The sequence below is a fragment of the Lissotriton vulgaris genome, chromosome 4_1, assembly GCF_964263255.1.
Source record: "Lissotriton vulgaris chromosome 4_1, aLisVul1.2, whole genome shotgun sequence".
In the NCBI taxonomy this organism is placed as follows: domain Eukaryota; kingdom Metazoa; phylum Chordata; class Amphibia; order Caudata; family Salamandridae; genus Lissotriton; species Lissotriton vulgaris.
In genome coordinates, this window is record NC_141691.1 from 926,945,071 (window position 1) to 926,971,588 (window position 26,518).

At 46.7% G+C, this 26,518-nt stretch overlaps 1 protein-coding gene across 2 annotated transcripts in view; it reads left to right on the forward strand.

Annotated features, from left to right (window-relative positions):
- LOC147722733 (NFX1-type zinc finger-containing protein 1-like) overlaps positions 1 to 26,518 on the forward strand; it is a 1,249,199-nt gene that overhangs the window by 1,106,569 nt on the left and 116,112 nt on the right. For both annotated transcript variants that reach the window (XM_086965207.1, XM_086965208.1), the window contains one exon: positions 5,294 to 5,404. In XM_086965207.1, coding sequence (XP_086821333.1) covers positions 5,294 to 5,404 — 111 coding nt within the window. The remainder of the gene's footprint in view (positions 1 to 5,293; positions 5,405 to 26,518) is intronic.

Below are 26,518 nucleotides of genomic sequence, written 5' to 3' on the forward strand. Positions count from 1 at the left end.
CCAGATTGTTTTTTTCCGCCATTGGGTCTCATAACTTGACTTGTGTATGTTGGAGTTTTGTCTTTTTGGTCTTGTTTTACTCAGATAAATATAAGCTTTTTTTCTAAACTGGTGTGGAGTACATATGTGGTGTTTTAACTGTATGTGTGTGTGTGTGTGTGTGCAAATACTTTACACATTGCCTCTTTAGTTTAACCTGACTGCTCTGTGCCAAGCTACCAGATGGTGATCAGAGGTAAGCTTTTAGTGTGTATTACACTTATCCTGACTAGAATTGTGGTTCCTGAATGGACAGGGTGCATACCTCTATCAATTAGAATGCCAATTTCTGACAATTTACCAAATGGCTAACAATAAATAAACTAATGGTACTTACAATAAAGAAGAAATGCAAACAGTTAGAGGACTAGTAGCAAGAAGAAGAAAACAATGCGAGCTAGAAGCAGTACAGATAGGATGTTTTAAAAATTCCCAGTATTTTGGAGTTAATAGTTAGAATGTGTGAAAATGTGATTGACGCACGGAGGGCTTGGAAGTACAGGGATGAATTGGGAGATTAGGAGGAATTGCAGCTAGGGTTGTACCACAAGATAACACATGACAGGTGTGGGGAAGAACTTCGGTACATTTAAAACAAATACACAGGAGAAAGAAGAGAATATGAAAATGAAAGGGAACCCAAGGAGGGAGATGCCATAAACAAAGTTGATAGACTGGACTTTTGGAGAGCGAAAGAGCATGTGGGAATTAAGTCCAAGAAGAAGTTAAGAGCAGTCGTCAAAGTAAAGTTAGGAATCATAAATTTAGTTGGGTAAGAATTGTTTGTTTTTATGGAGATATTATAGCTGGAATTTACAGGTATGAGCAATGTGTGAGGTATGGCTACAGAAGGAAATAGAAGGATTAAAATAATAATAATAATGGTAAACAAATGTATAAAGCGCATGGCTACACTAACTAGTGTGTCTCCTCTCTGCGGTGCAAAGACGAACATGTTCCGCACAGAGAACAAAAAACGGTTAGACAGAGGAGTTCAAAGAGGGAAAGAGCCAAGTCTTTAACTTTTTTTGGAAGATTGTTTACGAAGCCTCCAACCGGAGCCCCAGGGAGAGTTTATTCCAAAGCTTGGCTGATAAAAAACGAAAGGAGCGGCCACCCATCTTTGCTCTCCTGATAGATGCAATGCTAACCTGCCCCATCCCACTTGATCTCAGTTGACGGGTCGGGGAATAAGGGTTTAGTAAGAAGTGCAGGTAGGTGTGCCCCTTTCTTTGTAGAATACGATGGCTGACACATAAAGCCTTAAACTAAATTCGCTCCCTTACCGGAAGCTAGTGAAGGGAAGCTAGGTCCTTGTTGGAAGGGGCTCTCTTGGGTAGCATTAAAACGAGGCGCACTGCTGCATTCTGAATGCGTTGGAGTCTCTGTATGCATTTGGTACTAGCTCCCAGGCACAGTGCATTCCCATAATCCAAGCGTGATGTCACCAGAGCGTGGACCATAGTTTCCTAGCTGTAATCGGCAGTACATCTAAAGTCTTCCGGAGTCCGCGCAAGACTCCAAAACATGTTCCTGCCACTCGCCTGGTGTGGTTCTCAAAGGACAGCTTGGTGTCCAGCCATCTCCCTAGATTCCTCACCTGAACACAAGGGGAGGGGTTCAGTCCCAGTGTCTGAGGCCACCACGCTGACGACCAGATCAAGAGCACTTTGCCTATCACAAGCACTTCAGTTTTATTACCATTCAATTTAAGGCAGTTGTTAGCCATCAGGACATCAGCTCTTGTAAGCATGTCGAAAAATTGATGGCAGCCTTCTCATGTGCTTGTGTTTGGGACACCACTAGTTGTGACACAACACTGACACCAAATTTTTCAGTATCTCTGCCAAAGGATTGATATAGCGATTAAACAGGGTGGAGCTGAAAGTGGATCCCTGTGGAACCCCTTGTTTCAGCTTAATACTTTTAGAGTAGTAAGGTTCCTGTGACACCTGGAAGCTACGATCGTACAAAAAGGACTCCAGCCATTCCAAAGCTCGGCCTGCCAGACCTCCTTTCCTAAGACGCTGTAGTAAGGTATGATGGGCCACAGTGTCAAATGCGGCACTTAGGTCTAATAGAACTAAGGCCACCGTCTGTCCCTCATCTTCATATTTACGGATGATTTCCGTGGAAAGAAGCAGAGCCGACTCGGTGGAATATGATGCCCAAAAGCCATATTGAGTAGGATATAGTAAGCTGTGTATACTAATGTGGGCTGTCAATTGGATGTTAACCACTTTCCCTGCAATTTTAGCAACGTACGGTAGCAATGAGATAGGCCGTAGATTCTCCAGTTGGCTCATGCTAACATTTGGTTTCTTTTTTAGCGGAAAAACGATCGCCTCTTTCCATTTTTTGGGGACCGTTCCTGAGGTAAAAGAGAGCTCCAGGAGATATCTGATGTAGGGCTCAAATATCTCAATGCTCCCTCTTAGCACTTTGAGAGTAGCAGGGCCTCTAGGTGAGCCTGACTTGATGCTTACGGCTACATTATTGAGAGTGTCACATGAGGGTACAGTAAATTCACAAAGACGTTCTTCTTCCACTATGTCAGACGTACCGTCATCATCCAAGCTCATGTTATGTGCTGTGTCCGCAAAGAAGTCGCCCACCAAATTGCAAGAATCCACTGAGCCGATGTTAGGAGCTGTAGTTCGTGCTAGTGAAGATATCCCTTTAAAGACTGTAAAAAGATCCTTTGCCGAGTTATCCGCTGTCCCGATCCTCTCTTCATAATAGGCGGCCCGAGCCTTCCTAATAAGAGAATGATACTTTTTAGGACTAGATTTATATTCACTCTTCCTAAGGGCTGAGAAGCTTCTTCTCCACGCTCTTTCAAGGCGTTTACAGGCTGATTTGGCTAATCTAAGTTCACCGCTAAACCAGGGAGCAGATTTTTGTTGTCTCCCAGGCGGTTTCAAGGACCATGGAGCATTACTGTCTAATGCCTCCACGATACGATTGTCCAATGCGTCACAAGCAGAGTCAATATCCGTCCCGCCAGGTAGCCCGCCCTGTGATAGGGCCAGACTAAAGTTAGCTTGCGAAAACCTAGCCCACTTCCTATGCTTTTTCTTGGTGTCTGGCTTCTCCGGTAAATGAGATCGAGGCATCCAGGCACTGAATAAGACCAAAAAATGGTCGGACCACAGAACTGGTAGCGGGGGCTCCATTTATAAGGCCTCCCAGTTGCAAAAATCGGCTCTAATAGGTGGCCCAATTGATGAGTAGGGAGCTCCGATTTGAGTGTCAATTGTAAAGCCGCCAGTTCCTGACAGATCTCTTGCGGCTCGATGTTTGACGATTCGTCAAAATGAAGGTTCAAATCACCCAACAACAACAGTTTCTCGTAACGCAGTGCCGGTTGAATCAATTGCTCAATGATACTAGATGCAAACCTCGAAGACGGGCCCGGGGGCCTGTAAATCAGAACCCCTTTTACAATATAATTTGTGGATGCCATGATAGAGAAGAAGCCTACTTCGCTATCCACCCCTCCACCGACTCTAGGGAACACTGAATAGGTAGCCTATAAATAATCGCAATTCCCCCTCCCCTACCGATAGGTCGATCCATTCTAATTATTCCATAACCAATTGGGAGGGCCTCGAGGATTTTAGAAGCAGAATCCTCGTTTAGCCAGGTCTCCGTGAGGAATAACACATCTGGCTGACCATCTACCAAATGGTCATGAATTTCCATTTTGGGTTTCCTCAGGAATCTGCAAATGATCAGAGAGAGGCTAAGCCTCTGGCCTGTCTCCCTGGATTTCAAACATGACTCTGCCGTAAAAGGGCAGTAACTACAATTATAACTCGTACTCCCTGCCATTATACTGTGCTTACACGACTCCATAATGGTGGGGCATAACGCCAGTAACTGTATGGGAGTATAGCTACGTACTTGTCCAATTAGGCCAGGGGGTTTTGCCCCGGACGGGCGAATACGGGCTTGCCTTTGGCGCGCCGGCGGCACGCAACGCTGCGCGTTTCCGCCCTGTCATGCTTCCCAAATAGCTTGTCTCCCCCCCCCCGACTAGAGCGCTAACCACTCCGGAAGGCGGAAGTACCTGGCTCTCCCTTCCACGCCCTCCGCGCAATGGTACTAACTACCGCTTCGGACCGGGGCGGGAAAGCTGACCGCTGAGCACAGATACCCGCTAGTGCAAGTAAGCTCCCTTTAAAGAAAGAGTCTGTTTTATGTTAAATACAGAGATGGTTTGTACTAAAACAAAATAAAATTAAGGAATGCAGAACCAGTTAAAATCAAAATGCAAGACAACAAAAGCAGTACCGCAAACACGGGTCACCGTGAGCACATTAAACTAGGAGAAAACAGAAACTACTTTCACCTTCATGTTGATGGCATCTTCACTGTAGGTTATTGTGCGGTTTGGAGCAATATAATAGATTTGAGGCAGCCTATGGTTGTAGCCCAAAACGTTTATTTTAGCAAACTCAATCTCCAAGCATAAAACCTATATGGTGGGTTAAAGCAATGCATAGGAATCTAATGCAGTCTCTGATTGTACAGGTAATCTCACAGAAAGAAACCTTCCTTTTGTTAAATTAAAAAATATATATGTATTATTATCCGGTGTTAAATATTTCTTACTGCATGTTTCCCCTCACATACATATCTCTCGCTATCACTAATGTAAATCCTGTATTCCTTGCACACTTTGCATTACCTACTCAGACTCTGCTCACTCCATAGTGTTTATCTGTTTTGTTTCCTTTGTCTCTTGATTCTTTATTTTCCTTGTTCATTTTTTTGCCACTTTCTATTACCATCCTCACCACTCCTCATTTGGGCACCTTTTCACACTTGAATGTTTAAGGATTCATACTGTCTCTTTCTCCATCCTGGGTATTCACTCTTTTATAATTCCCCATATTTCGATCAATTGCTAGAGAGCTCAGTACGCCTAGGCCTTCTTGAATTTATTTACAAAGGACAGGGATCATTCAGGTTAAAAGTTATCCTGATATTTAGGCTAAACTCACATCTACCCATTTCTCTACCTGCCTCCCTCCTGCACCAGTTTTACATCTTTGTGGATCCTTTTTCATAAAACAAAAATCTCTGTGCATGCATGTACTTGATTTGTACAGTTACTTTGGCACACACTTCTGAAGCATTTATTGCCTGCTCTACAAGGGTATCTTGATTGTACTGCGTTCAGTTTCTTAGTGAAAACAGTCAGCAAGAAAAGATTGCAGAAGTAAATTCATTGTATTCCCTTTTTCAGCTCCGACCCACTGCCAATGTTTACGACCTAGCAAAGAATTTCAATCTAGAGGTTTCCATGTTTGAGAGGCTGGTTAAAATGAATGTCCAGTATGTTCGCCTAGACTACCAGGTAAGATTTGTTATTATTTACATTAAGGTGATGTCAAAGTTACATTTACAGGAGGGGTTAATCCTTAAATATGCTGTGGAATAACCTCACAAAATAGAGCACCGTCGATATAAAACAACAGCAACAATGAAAAGCATGCTGTGAGATCATGGAAAAGACTATCAAGACCTGAAACCAGGGTTGGATCGTGAGGGCGAGGTAACCTCCCTTTCTCCTATCTCCCTTGGACATTAAGCACCCAATGGAATGAATGGAATACGCAGGAGATTGTCCTGAAATTAATGAAACAAGGTGAAAATAGAATTATTCTTATGTTAATGTTTGTGGAACATGTATTTATTTGAGACTACATCTTGTGGTACCTAATCTAGTCTTCCAAATATGAGTTGTGTGGTTTCTATGTTATTACACAGATCGTTTCTCGACTGTTATAAAACAAAAATCATCCTTCAATTGAAACTTTTTGTTTTTGTTTTGACCGTGGTGACCTGGTTAAATCTAAAAGAAAATTGCCCTATTGTTTTATTGACAAAAATATTAGAGAGAAAACCTCAACTACAACAATATTGTGGAAGTAAGTATATATTGTTAAGTATACATTTCTATCCTTAACTCCACATATGTGTATTATATGGTGTGATTATGCGATCTCACTGTGTAACAAAGGGACAACTCCATATCAGGTTCCAGTCAGGTTTGTTTGTAAAACCATATCTCAGTTCTGGGTAGCTGCTGCTCAGAACAGTCAGGCATTAAGAAGTGCCAAAGCAGTTGAATAGGAAGAAAATGGCACATAGTAAAATTGTCACACTAATTTATAAAAACAGGCTGGATATATAAATTAAAAAGAACTGCTTTTCACTAATGCAATAATTTTTCTAATCTACAGCGACCCGTGATTTAGTGTGAGTCACAACAAGAAACTTGAAAACATCTATTAGAGCACTCTTGTGGAGTCTAACTCCTATAGGGAGCCAGTCACAGGGACCAGTCAGGTCTAGTTAAATAGTTACTTCTTGGTTTAAGCAGTGTCAGTCCAGTTCCCCGTCCTGTGGTCGAACCATCAGAGAAGTCAGTGGAGTGGCCCTGATAGAAATGAAGGAGTTATTCTTTCTGTCTGGTGTTTGTGGGCAACTTTTCCTCGAGCCTAAGAATCAGCAGGTGCAGTCCAGTCTTTGCTGCAGCTTTTCATTGAGGGGTCCTAGGAGCAGCATGGCAGTCCTTCATCATTCCTTCTTCCAAGACAGGGGTGAACTGTGAGGTCTGGATGCCACTTTTATGCCCATCACAAGCAGAGGAAGATATTACAACTAGCCAATCGGGCTGCTAGGTCCAGCCATCCTGAAGACGACTTCCTTTGAAGTATGACATCTAGATATCCTAGGGTACACTATTCTGCCCACTCGCAACATGGCAGAATCCTTCTCTCGATGTGTGGCGCGCCCTAGTTCATCCCATAGGTGTGGCTACCGAGGGTCTACACTCCCTTTGCAAAAACGGACTAACCATGGCTTTTTCCTCTCTTCCAGAGATGCCAGACTGTCTGTCAAAAAAAAGAGCAGCCCCTCCTGAATGTGACTACCATTTGCACTTCAAAGATGGCTTCCCCTTTGAAGCTTGCCTTTTTGGGCTCACAACCACTCCAGCCATCCTGCCGGGGGAAGGTTTGGCAGGTCCTTTGTTTCCATTCCAGAGAGTAGCTATCACTTCCCTCCAGGAGGGCAGCAGACTATCTTGAGGAAAGCCTTGTTTGTAATCCAAAACAACTACTGGACAACTTTGAGCAACAGAGGGGCATCTTTCTAAAGTTCCACTTGTAAGCTAGTGACATTAACTTTGACTTGAGTAATAGGTCGGGCTTAATGCTAAAATTTGTTTGATACCTTGAAGAACCTTATTTAGTAGTCCCATTTGGAAGTTAGCACAGCTGAGTTGTATTCGTGTATCTCCATACTCTTCTGTGCGGCTATTAGCTTTTCATAGTAAAAACAGCAATGCAGGGTTTTTACTGTCAGGACATGTTGGGTTTATAACACACATGCCCTTCTTTTTAATATAATGTACCCTGCCTCTAGGGTTCAGTAGGCCTGCCTTAGGGGTAACTTAGAAATATTGAAAAGGAAATTTTGAGCTTTGCCATTGGTTTAAATGGTAAAGTCGAGATAGCAGTTTGCGATTGGGAGATATGTTTTACTATGTCACACTTGTGGTGGCATAATCAGTGCTGCAGTCCACGAGGGACACTTAACTTACAGGACCCTGGGTACCCTTGGTACCATATACTAGGGACTAATAAGTAAGTTAACTTATGCCAGTTGGAAGTCAACCATTTAAACATATACTATTAAGGGTTTTAGTACATGCACTTGCACTGTGGCCTGGTCAGCAGGGCCCAGTACTCTAGAGTCATAATAGCAGTACCTAATAGTCAAAAAGTAGGGATGAACCTGCAAAAATCCATTGTCTCACAATATGTTTATCATCAGTGTACATAGATATGGAGTGAAAAATAGCAAATCCATACTTACCAGTATAGATTTCCCTTCATGATATTTTTGGTAATCAGTGTTTGATCTACAATATTTTTCTATCACACAATTTTGTTGTTAATATTCTAACAAGCAACCGATGTAGAGGGGTGCAAAATTAATGTCAATTGGCTGCATATTTTTCTGTTGTGGCTGTAAGGGTTATAAGTACAGTTTATTCAATTGAAGCACAGCAAGACTGCAACTCACAGTATGCATTTGTTTGTGAAACGAATTGCATAAATGGTGCACTGGTGACATGGAGCCCATCACGTCATGTACAAACTTCTCAGCATGGCATCAAAAAAGGAGGAAAGGTAATGGTTTGCCCTCCCGATGACTAATACAGCCTTTTGTTCCCATGTTTATGTAGGTCAGCGTTGACTATTATTGTGACTGTATTACATGACTGCTCTCATACATCAAGACCATAACTACGTACGCTAAAATGATACATAAACATTTGCACATTCCTCAATTGAAATTGTTGAACATTGCAATTATATAGTGATTACTACCCCTGATGAGGGGTTGAAGCAGAGTTGCCTAGTGTTTAGTTACATGTGTGTAAATTAATAGAAAACTAAACACAAGCTAGGTCAATATGAAGAGCTCTTTCACTGTTGCTGTGATAGTAAAAATCATTGGATACATCATGTTTGATTTACAGTCTCTTTGAGAATTGCACAGTACTTTTGTATTAGGGAAAACAATCTGTAGACATTATATTGAACTGTGGTCCTCAGTAAGTGAAAAACGAGTCACTTACTTGGGTCAACAGTCTCCAGAGTTTGTATCTACTGTATATTCACATGCTTGAATCATCCCCCATATTCAAGTTCCTTAATAACTTAAACAAAATGTGTAATACTAAATAGAGCCTGAAAAGATGTTGAATATTGTCCCTTCTGATGGATAGTTAAAACCGCTGATTCCTCACCTTTAGGATAATCCCGGGTAACAGACTGAATCCGCAGATCTGTGGTGGCTTCATACCACCGTGAAAGTGATGGAGCAGAGCTGCATGTAACTGCCACCCATGTGCGCTGATGCTAGCTACTTTCTTTCCATGTATGCCATAGATGCATCATTAAGCAGAACGATTCACCTGATTACTTAGCTGCATTCTTTCCTCTAGCCTCAAAATGCCCAGAGAGAAAACAACAGTCCTCTTTAGTTCGTGACACACAGACAAGGAAGAATTGGCATGTGGCCATAAGAGGACAACGGGTGCCAGATGGCGCATTCAACCTTTGCTCACTCGAGGATAAGTCATGCGAAACAGAGTGCTTTGCGAGGTCCACTTGAAGGACCGGATGTTTAGTGCATTTTTTAGGGAGTAGGGAGATGGTTTGCCTTTATACCTCAATTGGTCTTATGATTAAAAAAAAACAAAGGGAGCAGCGGAGAGGGAAGTTTGCAAGTAAGGTGATGGGGTGGAGCCACTGGGCGACCAGTGTCAGATAAAGGTAAAAGGGGCATAAGGGGGAGGGCAACTATGTTTATGTTTATAAGATTTATAAAGCGCATAGCTGCCCAAGGGCTTGTCCTGGCGCTGCAGTGAGAGTGACAGATAGATGAGGAGGGGCGATCATTGAAAGAGCCATGTTTTGAGTTTGTTCCTGAAGCTATGTAGGTCCTTCAGAAGTCTCAATTAAATGGTCATTGAGTTCTAAAGTTTTGGGAGCAGATGAGTTCAGTATCTCCCTCCCCATCTGGCTCTTTTTATCATTCTTGTGCTCATTAGGGAATCAGACGAGGACCTCAGGGACCTGTTGGGGAGATAAGGGGAAACGAGAGACCATAACAGGGCTGAACCCCTGCCATGCATGGCTTTGTGGGCTAGGCAAAGTGCCTTGAACTTGACCCTGGATTGGATAAGGAGCCAGTGTAGTTTGCTCAGTGAGGCTTTCACTGACTCACGCTCAGGAAGTTTTAGTATGATCCTGGCTGCCGCATTTTGAACAACCTGCAGCCTATTGACTACATATTTGGGGGGCCCTAGGTACAATGAGTTACTGCGGTCCAATCTTGAGATTACTAGTGTGTGAATCACCGTTCTCCCTGCATGGTCTGGGAGAAGGTCCAGGATTTTACAAATCAATCGGAGAATACCGAAGCAGGTGGCTGAGAGTTTTTTTAGGTTAGGCATCCATTGAAAGATTCTGGTCAAACCACATTCCCAAGTTCTTGATGGAAGGCTTGGGGGTGGGGGGCACCCCAGGTTGTCTGGACAGCTGATCCTTTTCCAAGGGTCTGTGCAGATACCCAGGAACATTAGCTCTGTGTTCTCCCCGTTGCGTTTTAGACTGCAGTTAGTCATCCATTTGGCGATTTTTATCCCCATGCATGGGAATAGATGTATGTGATTTGAGTTGGTAGCATCAGGCACTGAAATTACCAATCATGTGTCATCGGCATAAGACATAATTGAAAGTCCAAACTGCTCTACAATTTGTGCCAGAGGTCTCATAGAAACGTTGAACAAGGTGGGACTGAGTGCCGATCCCTGAGGGACTCCATATGGGGCATTAAAAGTGTCTGAGAAGAAGCCTGATTCCATGCATTGGAAGGTTCTCTCACTGTGGGCCCGATTCACAGAACTAACTTACGACAAAATCCTAAACTTACTACTTTTGGTATTTACAGAAAGCATTTAGAAGTCTTAAGTTAGGACTTTGTCTTAAGTTAAGATTTTGTCTTCAGTTAGGATTTTGTCTTAAGTTAAAATCAGGTTTAACTTCAGTTTCTCTTAAGTTTAACTTAGGACAAAATCCTAACTGAAGACAACATCCTAACTTAAGACTACTAAATGCCTTCTGTGGATACCAAAAGTAGTACGTTTAGGATTTTGTCGTAAGTTAGTTCTGTGAATCGGCCCCTTAAAAAGGAAGACAGCCATCGGATTGCCTTATCCTGAATCCCAATCTCTCCTAGTCTATGTATCAAGATACTGTGATCAACAGTGGCAAAAGCCGCACTTAGATCAAGAAGAAGGATGGCAGCAGTACCCCCCTGGTCCAGTATCATTTTAAGTTTCTCAGTAACTAGGAGAAGAGCAGATTCCGTGCTGTCTTGAGTACGGAACCCCATCTGGGATTGGTGCAGAATATTATACTCCTCTAGGAATTGTGAGATAATGCCATTCATGTGTTTCTCAGTGACTTTGCCTAGAATGGGGAGCAATGAGATTGAGATGGGTCGCTAATTCCCCAATGAGGTGGGATAAAGAAGGGGTTTCTTGAGCAAGGGCTTTACAATGGTGTGCTTCCATTTGTTAGGCACTATCCTGGAGCTCGGGATAACAAAATGAGATCTGCCATTGTAGAGAAAACTGGCTCCCCTCCTTGGAGAAGAATATGAGGGGGGTCAGGTTCGTGCAGCGAGCCTGATTTGATGTTCTTAAGGCTAACACCCAGCTGTTCCATACTTACAGACGGAAAGGAGTCAAGAGTTGGGGTGGTTAAGTGAAGAGAGAGGTCTGAACTATCGTGCTGACCAGGGCTGTCAAAGATTTCCAGCATGACTTCAGAGTCAGTCAAGGGGTTCAGGTGCAGTGAGTTATAGATCAGTTCCACTTTATACTTAAAGAAGGTGGCAAACTCATTGCATCTCTCCTCAAAGAATTGGGCGGAGGAGGACCTCTGGTCTATGGTAGTAAGGGACTTAACGATTTTGAAAAGCTCTTTGGGGAAGTTGGCGGCCATATTGATCCATTCTGCATAGTATTTTGTCTGAGCTTCCTTAATATCATTGTGATGTTGTCTGATTGCATTTTTGTACAGCATCTTAAGATAGCGGGGATAAGTCTTTCCTCCAATTCCTTTCTGGTCTCTTACATATTTTCTTTTGGGAGGTTAAGTGGCAGTTGAACCAGGGTGCTCTTCTGGGATGACATTGAGTTTTCATAGTAGGTATCTTAAAGCATTTTTTCACCGAGTCATTAATCCAGTCCGCTAGGGAGAAGTTGTGTAAGAAAAAGCGAGTTTTTAGGGGAAGAGTGGGATTTAAGAAGGAGGGGTGGATCGGAACACTGGTCCACCAGGAAGCAGAGGATAGAGATACAGAAAAGAAAGTAGGGGGGCAAAACAGTGAGGAAGGGGGCGGCTACCAGAAATCAAAAGGCAGAAACGCAGGGAGGGGAAAATTACAAATGGGGATTGGGTGGGCACACCAGTTAGGTTTAAGAGGAGTGGGCTGTTTGCAAGGCATGGAGTAGTTGACATCCTTGCTCACAGCACAAGTTGCTGAAATGAAGGCCAATCAATGTGCGCTGATGGGGATGAAGGCTAATGATAAACAGACCTGCAGGAGGCAGAATAAGCTTGATAAAAAGGAGCTTGAGGAAGGAGATGGAAGGGAAGGCGGGGGAGGACCAGGCATGATGGTCATGGCATGGGCAGTGTACAGACAATGCGGGGGAGGAAATAGGGACAGAGATTTCGGAGAGGTAGGAGAAATAGGGGATTTGTCAGAGCAGGAGACTCACAAGGGGTACTTTGTTACAGGCAAAGTGGGAAGAGGGGCCCAGAAGCTGGGGGATAGAGTGGGGTTGAGACAAAAGAGTATGGGGTTCATGGAAAAAAGGAATATGCGCCAAACAAGCCGGTAGTTAGGGTCCTGGGAGAGGAAGTGAAGAAAGTGGGGTGCTAGATGCTCCGAACATCAGTTGAAGTGTGAGAAGGTGGACAGATAAGTGTGGACAGCTTAGAGGGTAAGTTGAAGGGCAATAGAGCACAAGCAGATGAGGGTAAGCAGTGTACAGGAAGGAACAGCTCGGAGGATACCAGTGCCAGTCAAGAATTTCATAGTACCCAACCTAATATCGGCAAAGGAAATGCTTACCATTTCAAAGCAAAAAACTGGCAGGGAGTTAGACTTGGGCCACATGGCTGGCCCCTTCCAGGGGCCCCCATTTCACAATTTCAGCATTTTCATGTGAGGATTGCTACCAAAGAAAGAACAAGGAGAATTGTGAATGACTCTTCACCTGTCATTCCCAGAAGGTAGCTCATTGAATTCTTTTACTGACAAGAAAGACTTTGTGGAGGCAGCAGAGGTATTGATCAGGAGTAAGTGCATGGAACACTGCTGTTAAAGGCAGACATTAAGTCAGCATTATGTTTGCTGCCAGTCCATCCAGCTAGTAAGTTACCTACTATTGGGTTTTGTTTTGGAATGGAGGGGGCTGCTAATATAATAGATGTCTGCCCGTGGGGTGTTCCGTGCCATTTGCAGACTTTGAAACGTTCAGCACCTTCTTATTTGCGTAGAAATGTGAACAGGAGAGCAGCTTAGTGGATTGGGACATTATCTTTTTTCTGATTGTATGAGTTTTTATAGGCATCCGCTCAAAAAAACCTAACAATATTGCATACTACAAGAACAATTCAGGACATCCATGTAAAATGACAAAAAAAACTGACCCCCCCGCGCTTTCCCCACCCGCTTTCCCCACAGGCTGGATTAAATACTACATGACGAACCATGTACAGTGTAGGAGGAATGAAGATGATAGATTCACCTCATTAAATAAAGTACTATGAAACCCTCCTCGTCCCTTTTCTCAGTTAGATAGTATGCTCTCCCCAACTCCACTCGACGATCATGCTCAAGGGGAAAGAACATCTGAGGGATCCAGTAGTTCTGTGAGTATTGCTGCCCAGGCCTGTATGCTTACGATCCCTGCACGTTTTACGCATGTGACACTCCTCAGCCTTTGCCCATTCAGCCATATCTCTCATCCATTCTGCAATTGTTGAAGCTATGGGGGGACATCCATCTCTTGGCAATCCTGCGTTTGGCCAGTACGACGCCCAGCAGGAGGTACTTCCTACTCAGTTTATTTTTTTTATTTTTTATAATCTGTATAAGGAAATTACCCTTACACAAGGAGCTGATGGACGGAGCGCTGAAACACTTTCCCCCAGTCACAGATCTGGGTTGTATCCATCATCGTTCTTTAGCTCACTTCGCCACTCCATTTTAGAAAGTTCAATATTGGCTTCCAATATGCATCTATTTTAAGGCATCCCCAGAACATGTGTAGAAAATCCGCATGTAGCCCAGGGCAGGAGGAGGGTCGTGCTGGGCAAATTAGATGCAAAGTGCTAGGGTTGATATAACCTGCGGGTCCCGCAGGCCCCACTGGGGGTCCTTCTTTACCATCTCCGACGGCTCCGGTGTCACCGGCGGCTCCGGCCCCGACACCGCAGGCCCCCAAGGATCCCGGATCGGATCCCGATCGACGCTGGTTGACCTCGTGACACCTCCACCAGCGCCGATCTCCGCGGCACCGCTCCTGACGTCGCCCGCTCTTTGAGACAATGACGTCCCTAGGTTCAGCCCCGACCCGGACACAGTGCCGGATCGACGTCGCCCGATGCCGACGCCGATGGGCCCTTTTGTGCCCTATGTCCCTCCTCCTTATTTTGAGCCTGTTCCACAGACTTCGGAGGAAGGGGAGGACTGGGAGGGGATGAAGACCCTCTAGTACAGGACTGTGCTTATGATCCGGACTGGGCAGAGGATTTGGGGGAGGCCAGTGGTCTTGACACCTCGCCTGACCTTGGCATGCTGTCTCCTCCTACCGTGGCTACAGAGGAGGGAGCCAATTACGCAGTGGTGTTGCGTAGGGCGGACCAGGCTCTCCACCTCGAACTCTCTACGGTGGCCATCCGGACTAATCTCCTGAAAGAAGTGCTCCAACCAGCGGCTACCTCTTCGGAGCCCTTGCTGCCTTTTAATGAAGCACTGTCAGATGTTCTTTTGGGCGCCTGGTCTAGGCCCAACACAGGGGCTCCTGTGGGTAGGAACGTGCCCGGATGCCATCGCCCGGCTCCGGGTGACCCCCTCTTCCTTACCAAATACCCCACCCCTGAGAGCTTGGTTGTCCAAGCCTCTACATCCCAGAGCGCGTTCCCTACCGCACCTCCGGATAGGGGATCCAAGAAGCTAGATCAGTTTGGTAAGAAACTGTTTTCATCTGCCAGCTTAGGGCTGTGGTCGGTGAACACTGCATGCCTCTTGGGCCGTCATACCCACTCTGTGTGGGACACGGTTGCGCAGGTGCTGCCTAACTGCCCAATGGAGGCCCGGGTAGTTCTTTCTAGGCGATTGCGGCCCTGAGAGATGCAGCAAAGTTCACCATACGTTGTGGGCTAGACACCTCCAACTCACTGGGCAGGTCCATTTCCACGACGGTGGTGCTTTGGTGCCACGCCTGGTTGAGAACCACTGGCTTCTCAGGGGATGTCCAGAAGACTCTGATGGACATGCCCTTTGATGGCATTCGCCTTTTTGGCCATGAGGCAGATAGTGCGTTGGAGAGCTTCAAGGACTCCTGAGCTACGGCCAAGTCCTTGGGCCTGTTGACCGCTCGGCCTCCTCCACCTTCTGCTTTTCGTTCCTTTCGTGGCCTCGGAAGGGGCGCCCCACAGCGTTCCCAGAGCCACAGACCACAGCAGCAACAACCTCAGCGTGGTCGCGGACGTGGTAACTGTCGAGGCGGTTCAGGGGGCCAGCGGGCGGGTCAGTCCACCTCCACCCCGCTGCATCCACTTCGAAGCCTTCCTAGTCCGACCTTTCAGGGATGGGGAGGCCACATGAGGGAGGCGTAGATCAGAGGCCTCTGGTCTCCGGCGGAGTCCAAGCTCCACATCAACCTTCAGGAGCTTCGGCGATCCGACTTGCACTGAATGCATTCCTTTCTTCTGTCATGGGGAGAGTAGTGCAGGTGTTCACCGACAACACCTTCGCCCTGTGGTACTGCAACAAACAGGGCGGGTGGGGTTGTGGACCCTTTGCCAAGAGGCTCTGCGCCTCTGGGCTTGCTGGAACATCAGGACATGTCCCTGGTGGTTCAACACCTGGCAGGTTCTTTGAACGCCAGGGCGGACAAACTCAGCCGCCGGCGCATGATGGATCCCGAATGGCGTCTGAACTCGGACGTGGCGTAAGGTCTCTTCAGCAATGGGGAGAGCCTTCGTTAGATCTATTCGCCACAGAAGAGAACGTGCAATGTCATCAGTTCTGCGCTTTGGAATTTCCAAGGCGGCACTCGCGAGGCAACGCTTTTCGTCGCAAGTGGAGTTGCGGTCTGTTGTACGCCTTTCCGCCTATACCACTTCTGCCCAGAGTGTTGAAGAAGATCAGGCGCGACCGGGCCCAAGTCATCCTTGTGGCTCCGGACTGGGCTCGAAGAGTATGGTATCCCGAGCGACTCAGTATGAGCATCGATCCCTCGATCCATCTACCTCTTTGGGAGGATCTTCTGTCGCAGCAGTAGGGAACGGTCTTCCACCCGAACCTGTCCAGTCTACACCTCCTTGCGTGGAGATTGAGTGGCAGCAGTTGACGTCTTTCAACCTGCCTCCCGAAGTCTGTAATGTTATCTTGGCAGCCAGCCGTCCCTCCACTAAGGGGAACATCCTTTACAACGCAACTTTTACAACGAAGTACCTTTTCAACGCAACCATTACAACGCAACTTTTACAACGACTTGCGCCGGGGGCGCTCTAGGATAGGGAATAGTTTCCAACACCTTCCCTACTATCCACGGGGACTGGAGTTGGAAAAGTAAATTAAACTATTCACTAACCAGCGCCCCCTAACGCAAGTCGTTGTAATGACTTGCGTTGTAAAACTTGCATCGTAAAGGCATGCGTTGTAATAACGTCATACATCCCTCCACTAAGACGATATACGCCTGCAAGTGGAATAAGTTTGTGGCATGGTGCACAGCAAAGGCTGTGGATCCCCTTTCTGCCCCTCTGCTCTAGGCACTATCAAGGGCTATCTTTCGGCCATTTCTGCCTTTTTAAGGCTTCCAGATCAGCCATCCCTTTTCAAGTCCCCTGTTGTAAATAGATTCTTGAAAGGCATCATGCACATGTTTCCTCCTGTTCCTTTTGTGATGCCTCAGTGGGACTTGAATCTAGTTCTTACTTTTCTGATGTGTGCTCCCTTTGAGCCAGAGATGGGCGGTGCACAAATGAACCATTTCTCGATGGGTCGTTTTGTGCATAAAGGCTTGTTATACACTGGCTAAAAAGGAGCCTCCTGTGGGGCCACGTGCCCATTCCACTCGGGCCACGGCGGCTACTACTGCCCTGGGTCGGGGAGTCCCCTTGCAGGACATCTGTCAGGCAGCTATGTGGGCCTCGCTGCACACGTTTGCTAGACCCTACTGCCTGGACAGCCAAGTCCGGAGATATGGCTTTTTCGGCCGTTCCGTTCTCCAGGACTTTCTGGTGTGATCTTGGTTCGCAGACCCACCACCGGGGTTGGTATTGCTGGGGTATCTATTCTAAGGTAAGGAATCTAACACTAACCTGTTTCTTTCAGATGCACAAGTTACTTACCTTCGGTAACGATATGTTCGAGGCATGTGGGCTGCTGAATTCATATCTGTGCATAGATCGCCGCCTAGTGTTGGGTCCGGATGATTGCATATTGTTGTCCTGGAAGAGTCTTCGAAGTATCACGAGATAGGTGGCTCCTCCCTCGGACTACAGTGCGCATGGGCATCCTCTCCATCCCCAGATTGTTTTTCTCCGCCATTGGGTTCGGATGTACTTTCCTACTCTCCAAGTTCGGAATCGAAAAACTTCTTTAGAGGCCAAAAGGCAATACACTTTTAACATCTCGGTTGCACTCCAGTCGTCGAATCGGGCCGTGAGGCCTTCTCGACACCACGTGGACCGATCGTCGATGGAACGAAGTCCCTTCAAGTACTGCCCTCAGTGCAACTCGAAGTTACCGCACACAGACAAGCATCCAGTGTGCAACAAATGCCTGTCTCCAGACCACAACGAGGATAGTTGCAAGGCCTGTGCCCAGTTCCGTTCGAAAAAGACTATTCGCAATTGACGGGCGGCGAGGCTAGAGATGCAACGATCGGCGCCAGAGCCCGATAACATCTTCGGGGCCGAAGAAGATCTAGAGAGCGCCGACGACTCAGACCGAGACGACGAACAATACTCGGAGCCCGACTCCGAATATTACCCCGAAGAGGAAGAACTAATCGTCGATCTCGAAGCCTATGATCAGGATATCGTCGCAGTTGAAGACGACTCCGATGACGGCGAGGGGCGAACCGTGAGTACACCGCCCCATATAAATACTACACCTCTATCAGAGACTCGGGTCAAGGCATCGCCAGCCGGCCTTAGCCAAGACCAACAACCTCGTTTTACAGCCCCGCCATCTAGCCCGGCTAAGAACATATCGAAAGAGCACTCTGAGACACGTCACGCAACATCGGTTCCATCGAAACTGAAAGTAGTCGACAGTACAGTCTTCGGACCAAATTACGTGGACCCGAAGGTATCGAAGCCTAAAGGCGTCGTCCCGAAGGCCACAGTACCATCGAAATCAAAACCCGTTGAGCCGACATCGAAGACAAAAGCAGTCGAGTCGAGCTCCAAGCCAAAGGCCGTAGAGCCAACATCAAAGCCAAAGCACGTCGATCCGACACAAAAACACGCCAAATCGACCCCCAAGAAGCACGTCGAATCGAGCAAATCAGCCTCCGATATCGACAAGGGGAACAAACAAGTCGACGACAGGACAAAGCCTACCCCCAAACCTATTGTCGAACCGAAACCAAAACCGACGGTGGACGAAAAGAAATCGGTCGAGCCGAAGCCCATCGACCCGAAAAAGGGCGTCGACCCGAAACAGCAGGCTCCAAAACAACATCAAAAGACTGTCAAACCGACAACGCCGCTCGGTCCGAAAAAAGTTGTGAAGCCAACAAAAGACGTTCAACCCTCGAAACCGGTTGAAAAACAACCAAAGGCAATACAAACACCTAAAACAGTTGAGGTACCGAAGACCATCGACCCGAAAAAACAAAAGGCAAAGGATACCCAACCAAAAACAAAAACTGTGGAAGAGGAGCTTCTTCACCCAGATCCCTCCACAGACAGCCAGTCAAAAAACTACATTGATCCAATAACTGGAAAAGTGACTGTCTATACTAAAAAGGAAAGGCCTCTACCAACTGAAGACTTTTCCAAAATCCCTCTAAAGAAGAAGAGAGACTGTGCTACCTCTCCCATCCTCTTTCAACCTATCACTCCTGCTATGCCTACTACCCCTTATTCTCCAACACGCTCTGATTACAACCCTGATGAAGATCAGGACGCAGATGTAGGTTTTGGTTACCCACAAAACCCTGATACAGAGCCTGACACACAGCCATGGGGTACAGGAGGGGAACCATAAACTGAAGGGATTCTGCCCATTTCAGACCCTGCAGTATACCCTACTAAGCCATCACCCACAGAGGATACAGTAGCATTTAATTCTCTGTTGGATAGAGCAGCAACCTACCACAATGTAGATATGCACTCTGATGCTAATGAGGAAGACTTCCTATTTGATACTCTTACAACATCTGAGAGACACGTTAAAACACTCCCAATGCTAAAAGGGGTGTTAAAACACGCAGGCGACATTTTTAGGACACTGCTAGAGCCCGGGTCATAAACCCCAGAATCGAGAAAAAATACAGAGCTGCACCTATAGATCCCACATACATCAAAGGACAGCTGCCCCTAGATTCCTTAGTGGTGTCAAACGCACGTAAGCGTGCAAACTCACAGACTACTGGTGAGGTTGCACCTCCAGACAAGGAATCTAAAATATTTGAAGCATCAGGCAAGAGAGTAGCGGCTCAGGCAGCAAATTCCTGGAGAATAGCCAATACACAGGCATTGCTGGCCAGATATGATAGGGCGCACTACTACAGTTTGGAAGAAATCCTACAACACTTGCCTGATACCTACAAACAGCAGGCAGATGAACTTGTACAAGAAGGAAAGCTCATCACCAATGCATCTATTAAGTGTGCACTAGACGCAGCAGACACAGCTGCCAGATCCATTAATACCAGCGTGCTAATAAGGCGACACGCATGGCTTCGTATATCTGGCTTTAAGAATGAACTCCAATCTACAATCCTTAACCAGCCAATTAACCCAGATTTTTTATTTGGTCCAGCTGTTGATTCAATTCTGGACAAAATGAAAAAAGATGCAGACACTGCAAAATCCATGGGAGCACTTCAGTCCCAACAACACCTGGGCTCCTTTCGTCGCTCCAATTATAGAGGAGGAGTGCGGGGAACATCACAGCAATCCTCCAACTACAAGACTAACACACAATCCACATATAACAAAAACACCAGTAGGGGTGGTTATAGAGGAAACAATACCAAAGGCAGAGGTCGTGGAGGCAATGCAAATAGATCCTCCACTAACACAAAGCAGTGACTTCTTGACACTCCCCCCAGACCACATAACACCAGTCGGGGGAAGAATACAACAATTTCAACAAGTCTGGTTAAACATCACCACAGACAAGTGGGTCAGGCAAATTATCCAACATGGCTATTGCCTAGAGCTCACCTCAACTCCACCCAACATACCACCTGTGCAACGCCCTATGTCACAAGAACATATAACGCTCCTTCAGCAAGAGGTCATCAATATGCTGCAAAAGGGGGCCATAGAACCAGTCCCACTGCAACATCAAGGAACAGGAGTATACTCCTTATACTTCCTAATTCCAAAGAAGGACGGGTCTCTCAGAACGATCTTGGACCTCAGGCCCCTCAACCTCTACATTCTGTCAGAGCGCTTTCACAATGCTCACTCTTCAGCAAGTCTTGCCTCTGCTTCGTCAGGGAGACTTCCTAGCAACTTTAGACCTCAAAGATGGGTACTTTCATATACCAATACACCCTGCTCACAGAAAGTACTTGAGGTTCGCCATTCAAGGGCAACATTACCAATTCAAGGTCCTGCCATTTGGAGTGACAACAGCTCCAAGAGTGTTCACCAAATGTCTAGCTACAGTAGCAGCATATCTCAGAAGGCAACACATTTATGTGTACCCTTATCTGGACGACTGGCTAATACATGCGCCAACAGCCCAGCAATGTGCCGACAACATGTCAAAGACCATACACCTGCTACACAGTTTAGGATTCTCACTAAACTACCCAAAGTCACACCTACAACCCTCCCACGTCCAACAGTACCTGGGAGTGAAAATAGATACACTCTCAGCAAAAGCATATCCCAACACAGCACGATTCCAGGGAATGCAGACGCTGATACAAGAGTTCAGACCCCAACACTCACTACCAGCTCGAGTGTTTATGCAACTAATAGGCATGGTGGCCTCATGCATATTTATAGTCCCTCACGCCAGACTACATATGCGTCCGCTACAAGAATGCCTAGCAAGGCAGTGGAACCAGGCTCACGGCCAATTGAAAGACCTAGTGTTGGTGACCAGTCGTGCATACAACTCTCTGCATTGGTGGAATCCACAAAACCTTTGCAAAGGTCAACTGTTCCAAGAGCCTGTCCCACAAATAGTGTTAACAGCGGACACATCCCTGCTAGGATGTGGAGCCCATGTCCTACACTACACATTGCAGGGACTCTGGACTGTACAGCAAAAGAAAATGCATACGAATCTCCATCTTTCTAGCACTAAAAGCTTTCACAACTCACTTACGGAACAAATCTGTGTTGATCCGGACGGACAACATGACAGCTATGTATTACATTCAGAAACAGGGAGGAACACACTCACCACAGCTGTCACACCTAGCTCAAGCAATGTGGAAATGGGCTATTCAAAGGAACATTTTTCTCATGGCAGAACACCTCCCAGGCGAAGACAACCAGGTGGCCGACCTCCTCAGCAGGCACAGCGAACAGATGCACGAATGGGAAATTCATCCCAAAGTGCTCCAACCATTCTTCCAGAAGTTGGGACATCCGGAAATAGATCTGTTTGCAACAAGCGAAAACGCAAAATGCCAATACTTTGCCGCCAGGTTCCCACATCCGCAGTCGCAAGGCAATGCGATATGGATGAACTGGTCAGGCAAATTTGCGTACGCTTTTCCCCCTGCTCCCACGTGGGCAAGGCAACCATGGTACACGACGTTCCTAGAACTGTCAGTGGTGCCTCAACAAAAACTGCGACTAACACCCAGTCTTCTAACGCAGAACCATGGCGAAATCCAACACCCAGACCCCCAACAGCTGAACCTAGCGATCTGGCTCCTGAAATCCTAGAATTTGGGTACCTCAACTTGCCTCCAGACTGCATGAATATTATCAAAGAGGCAAGGAAACCCACTACCAGAGCCTGCTATGCAGCAAAGTGGAAACGTTTCGTCATTTACTGTAATAACAATGACATTAACCCGCTTGATGCTTCCACTCAAAACATCATTTGCTACCTATTGCACCTCCAAAGATGCAATTTAGCTTTTTCTTCCATCAGAATACACCTAGCTGCGTTAGCAGCATATTTGCAAAACAGGCGGCACCTTTCACTATTCAGGGTGCCAGCAATTAAAGCGTTTATGGAAGGTCTTAAACGCGTAATTCCTCCAAGACACCCACCTTCACCGGTCTGGAATCTAAACGTTATCTTAACCAGACTAATGGGACCCCCCTTTGAACCACTGCACTCATGCAAGCTACAGTTTCTTACCTGGAAAGTGGCTTTCCTTATTGCCATCACTTCCCTTCGAAGAGTTAGTGAGCTGCAAGCCCTAACTATTCAAGAGCCATTCATTCAGGTACACACAAATAGAGTAGTTCTCGGAACAAACCCTAAGTTCATGCCTAAGGTGGTATCACATGTCCATATAAATCAAACTATAGAATTGCTAGTGTTCTTTCAGAACCCACAAACAGTAGCGGAAAGGGCCCTGCATACCCTTGACGTCAAAAGGGCTCTGCTATATTACATAGACAGAACCAAAACATTTTGAAAGACAAAACAATTGTTTGTTGCCTTCTCACCTCAACACAAAGGTAACCCTATCCCAAAATCAGGTATAGCCAGATGGATAGTTAAGTGCATACAAATATGCTATATAAAGTCGAAACGCTAACAGTTCCCCCTAGAGCGCATTCTACACGCAAGCTAGGGGCATCCATGGCTTTCCTAGGAAATATTCCGTTACACGAAATTTGCAGAGCAGCCACATGGTCAACTACACATACATTTACAAAACACTATTGTGTAGATGTACATTCAAAACAGCAAGCTGCTGTAGGACAGGCTGTTCTCAAAACTCTTTTCCAGACTGCTGCAGCTGACACAGGCAGCCACCGCTAGGGGAGATACTGCTGTACATTCTATGCACAGATATGAATTCAGCAGCCCACATGCCTCGAAAGGAATATGCTACTTACCTGTATGCATCTGTTCTTGGCCTGTAGGGCTGCTGACATTCATATCGCCCACCCGCCTCCCCGGTGCCTGTCGCGGCTGCAGCATTCACTCTTTGCATTCTTTGCATTCTTTCTTTGCATGGACATCTCTGTACTGTACTATACTCCATCTCTGCCACAATGGCGAAAAACAATCTGGGGATGGAGAGGATGCCCATGCGCACTGTAGTCCGAGGGAGGAGCCACCTATCTTGTGATACTTCGAAGACTCTTCCAGGACAACAATGTGCAATCATCCGGACCCAACACTAGGTGGCGATCTATGCACAGATATGAATGTCAGCAGCCCTACATGCCAAGAACAGATGCTTACTGGTAAGTATCATATTCCATCCGTAAGAAACAGTAGTTAGTGTTAGATTCCTTACCGCCCCACCCATCCTCCCTGTTCTGCGTACCTATATCTAGGGTTAAGGTTCTTCCCTTTGAGGGCCCTAGTTTCATGGCACCAGTGTCGGTTTTTATCATGGCTCTGCGTTTCTGGCACGGAAAAGCTGTGTATAGGAACTGACGTCAGTGCGCGAGGGCGGCGTCTAAGTACTCCAACGACGTCATCCCGGTGCCAACGACGGAAACGTAGCCGCAGACGACGCTTACCGACACGCAGGGGTACTGCTACGCAAAACTTTCCGGATCCAGTCTGATGCCTGGGGATATTCTAAGGTAAGGAATCTAACACTAACTACTGTTTCTTACAGATATATCATTACCGAAGGTAAGTAACTTGTGCTTTAGCTCTCTACACAGATGCTGCTGGCAGAAATGGCTTTAGGGCCTCACAGGTTAGACAGTGGTGCATGGGGCAGTAGCGACAGTGTTTCCCGATCGAATGACATGACATTCATTTCTGGAGCTATTTCCTATCCTGGTGGAAATGAATATTCTGGTAGAACTGTTGAAAGACAGGAACATCGCTTTTTAGTCAGACTTCTTGTTGGTCGTGGAGGTCTTGAATGAGCACTAAGCAAACAGCCCGTACATCATGCAGTCAGGGTGCTAATTCTGGAGTAAATAGGGCTAAACCTTTCTTTTATAATGTGCTTTGTTGAAGGCTGCAAGGATGCAATTGCAGGTTCGAGGCATGTGGGCTGCTGAATTAATATCTGTGCATAGATCGCCCCCTTGTGTTGGGTCCGGATGATTGCACATTGTTGTCCCGGAAGAGTCTTCGAAGTATCACGAGATAGGTGGCTTCTCCCCTGGACTACAGTGCGCATGGGCATCCTCTCCATCTTCAGATTGTTTTTTTCCGCCATTGGGTTCGGATGTTACTATCTTAGCTCAAGTTAGGAAAACTTTCTACAAAGCCAAAAGGCTTTCGACTGCGTCAGTATTGTTTCGTTCGGTACCAGTAACTTTGTTCGAGAGGACATCGAGGACTCAGACGGTTTCTTTCCACACTTGACCCGATCTTCGATCTGAAATGGAAAGAAGCCCGTTCAAGAGGTGTCCGCTTTGCAATGCAAAATACCCGCACATCGATGTCCACCCGGTGTGCAACAAGTACCTGTCCCCGGACCACAACGAAGCCAACTGTATGGCCTGTGCCCGGTTCAGGTCGAAGAAAACTCTTCGGATTCGACGCGCGGCTCGATTGGAGTCGAAGAAGTCAGCGCCTGTTCCCGAAAACATCTTCGGGACCAAAGACGAGGAGGTCGTTGATCTGGAAGATCAAGACTAATGCTCCGACCCGGCTTCGGGACATGACTCCGAGTATGACGCCGAAGACGAGGAGGTGCAAGAAGAAGACGAAAACGTCGTTGAAGAGGTAAGAGACGACGCAATGGCCCTTGGGGCCGTAGAAGATAGCTCAGGCGAGGAGCTAGGCCCAACCGGCTATATGGGGGCCGAAGATGACGCACTTAATAAGGCTCAGGTCGAGGGATCGCCACTAGGCCTTACCCGAGATCTACAGTCTCGTTCTACAGCCCCGCATAAAGGCCCGGCTTCGAACATTACTAAAGAGCCGTCGGTTTCAAGACCGCCATCGGTCGATCCAAAGAAATCGAAACCGGAAGCAGCAACGCCAAAACCGAAACCGAAAGTGCAACTAACTCTGGTCGGCTCCAAGGCCTCCACCCCCTCGGAGCCGAAGAAAAAGAAAATGGCCGTCGATGCCGAAAAGCTCAAGAAGGTCATCGAACCGATGGTTGGGGCACCGAAGACCAAGGTCAAGGCTGTCGAACCACCAAGGCCGATGCCGAAGGGAATCGACACACACAAAAGACTCGAACCGAAAGACGGGATCGATCCTCGGTCGAGGCCTGCGGACAAGACAAAGACTGGCTCCAAGGACCCTGTCGAGTCGACGCGGCCCAGTCCATTCATAGCCAAGGAAGTGTCGGAGTCACTCCAACGCATCAAGGACAAGGCTACAGCGGTCGGGCCGAAGAAGGCCCCGACACCAAAGCTGGTCGAACACGTTCAGACCACGTCGGTGCCGATCAAATTCGGGTTGCCACCCTCAGTGCGTCCGAAGATGTTCGAGCCAAAACAAGGTATCGGCGCAAGTAAAAAGTGTCGACGGAATTGGAGGCTACAGAGGAGCCTGAAGAACAGGAGTCGATGCCATTCATCGACTCGGAAACTGGTAGACTCTCGATATATAAGAGGAAAATCATACCAGAATCACCCATGGAGTCATATAAGATTCCCTTGAAGAAGAAGAGGGCTTCCACAATGTCACCAGCTCTCGTGGAACCCCTCCATTCCTATGGACAAGAACCACAAAATGAGTCCCCAACATACTCGGATGTGGATGCAGGGGATGACGAACATGAAGATGGCCTTTATCATGTGGACACTGATCCTGATGATCAAAACCAACCATGGGCAGACCCAGCTGACCCAAGGGATCCGCAGACTGTCCCTGACACTCATGTGTACAGTGTGAAAACATCTCCTACTGAGGACACAACTGCCTTTAACACCCTTATTGAAAGGGCAGCCAGTAATCATGAGGTCGAACTTCATGCTGACCCTGTGGAGAAAGGCTTTCTGGTAGACAACTTTTCCACTTCGGAAAGAACAGTCAAAACCCTGCCCATGCTAAAAGGGGTCCTTAAGCATGATAATGACATTTTTAAGGACACCACTAGAGCTAGGGTGTTAAACCCAAGGATTGAAAAGAAATATAGACCAGCACCTGCGGACCCTGCTTATATAAGGGGACAGTTACCTTTGGACTCATTAGTTGTTTCTAATGCACGTAACAGAGCAAACTCCCGGACTACAGGTGATGCTCCTCCTCCTGACAAAGAGTCAATAGTTCTGGAAACTTCAGGGAAAAGGGTGGCTGCGCAGGCGGCTAA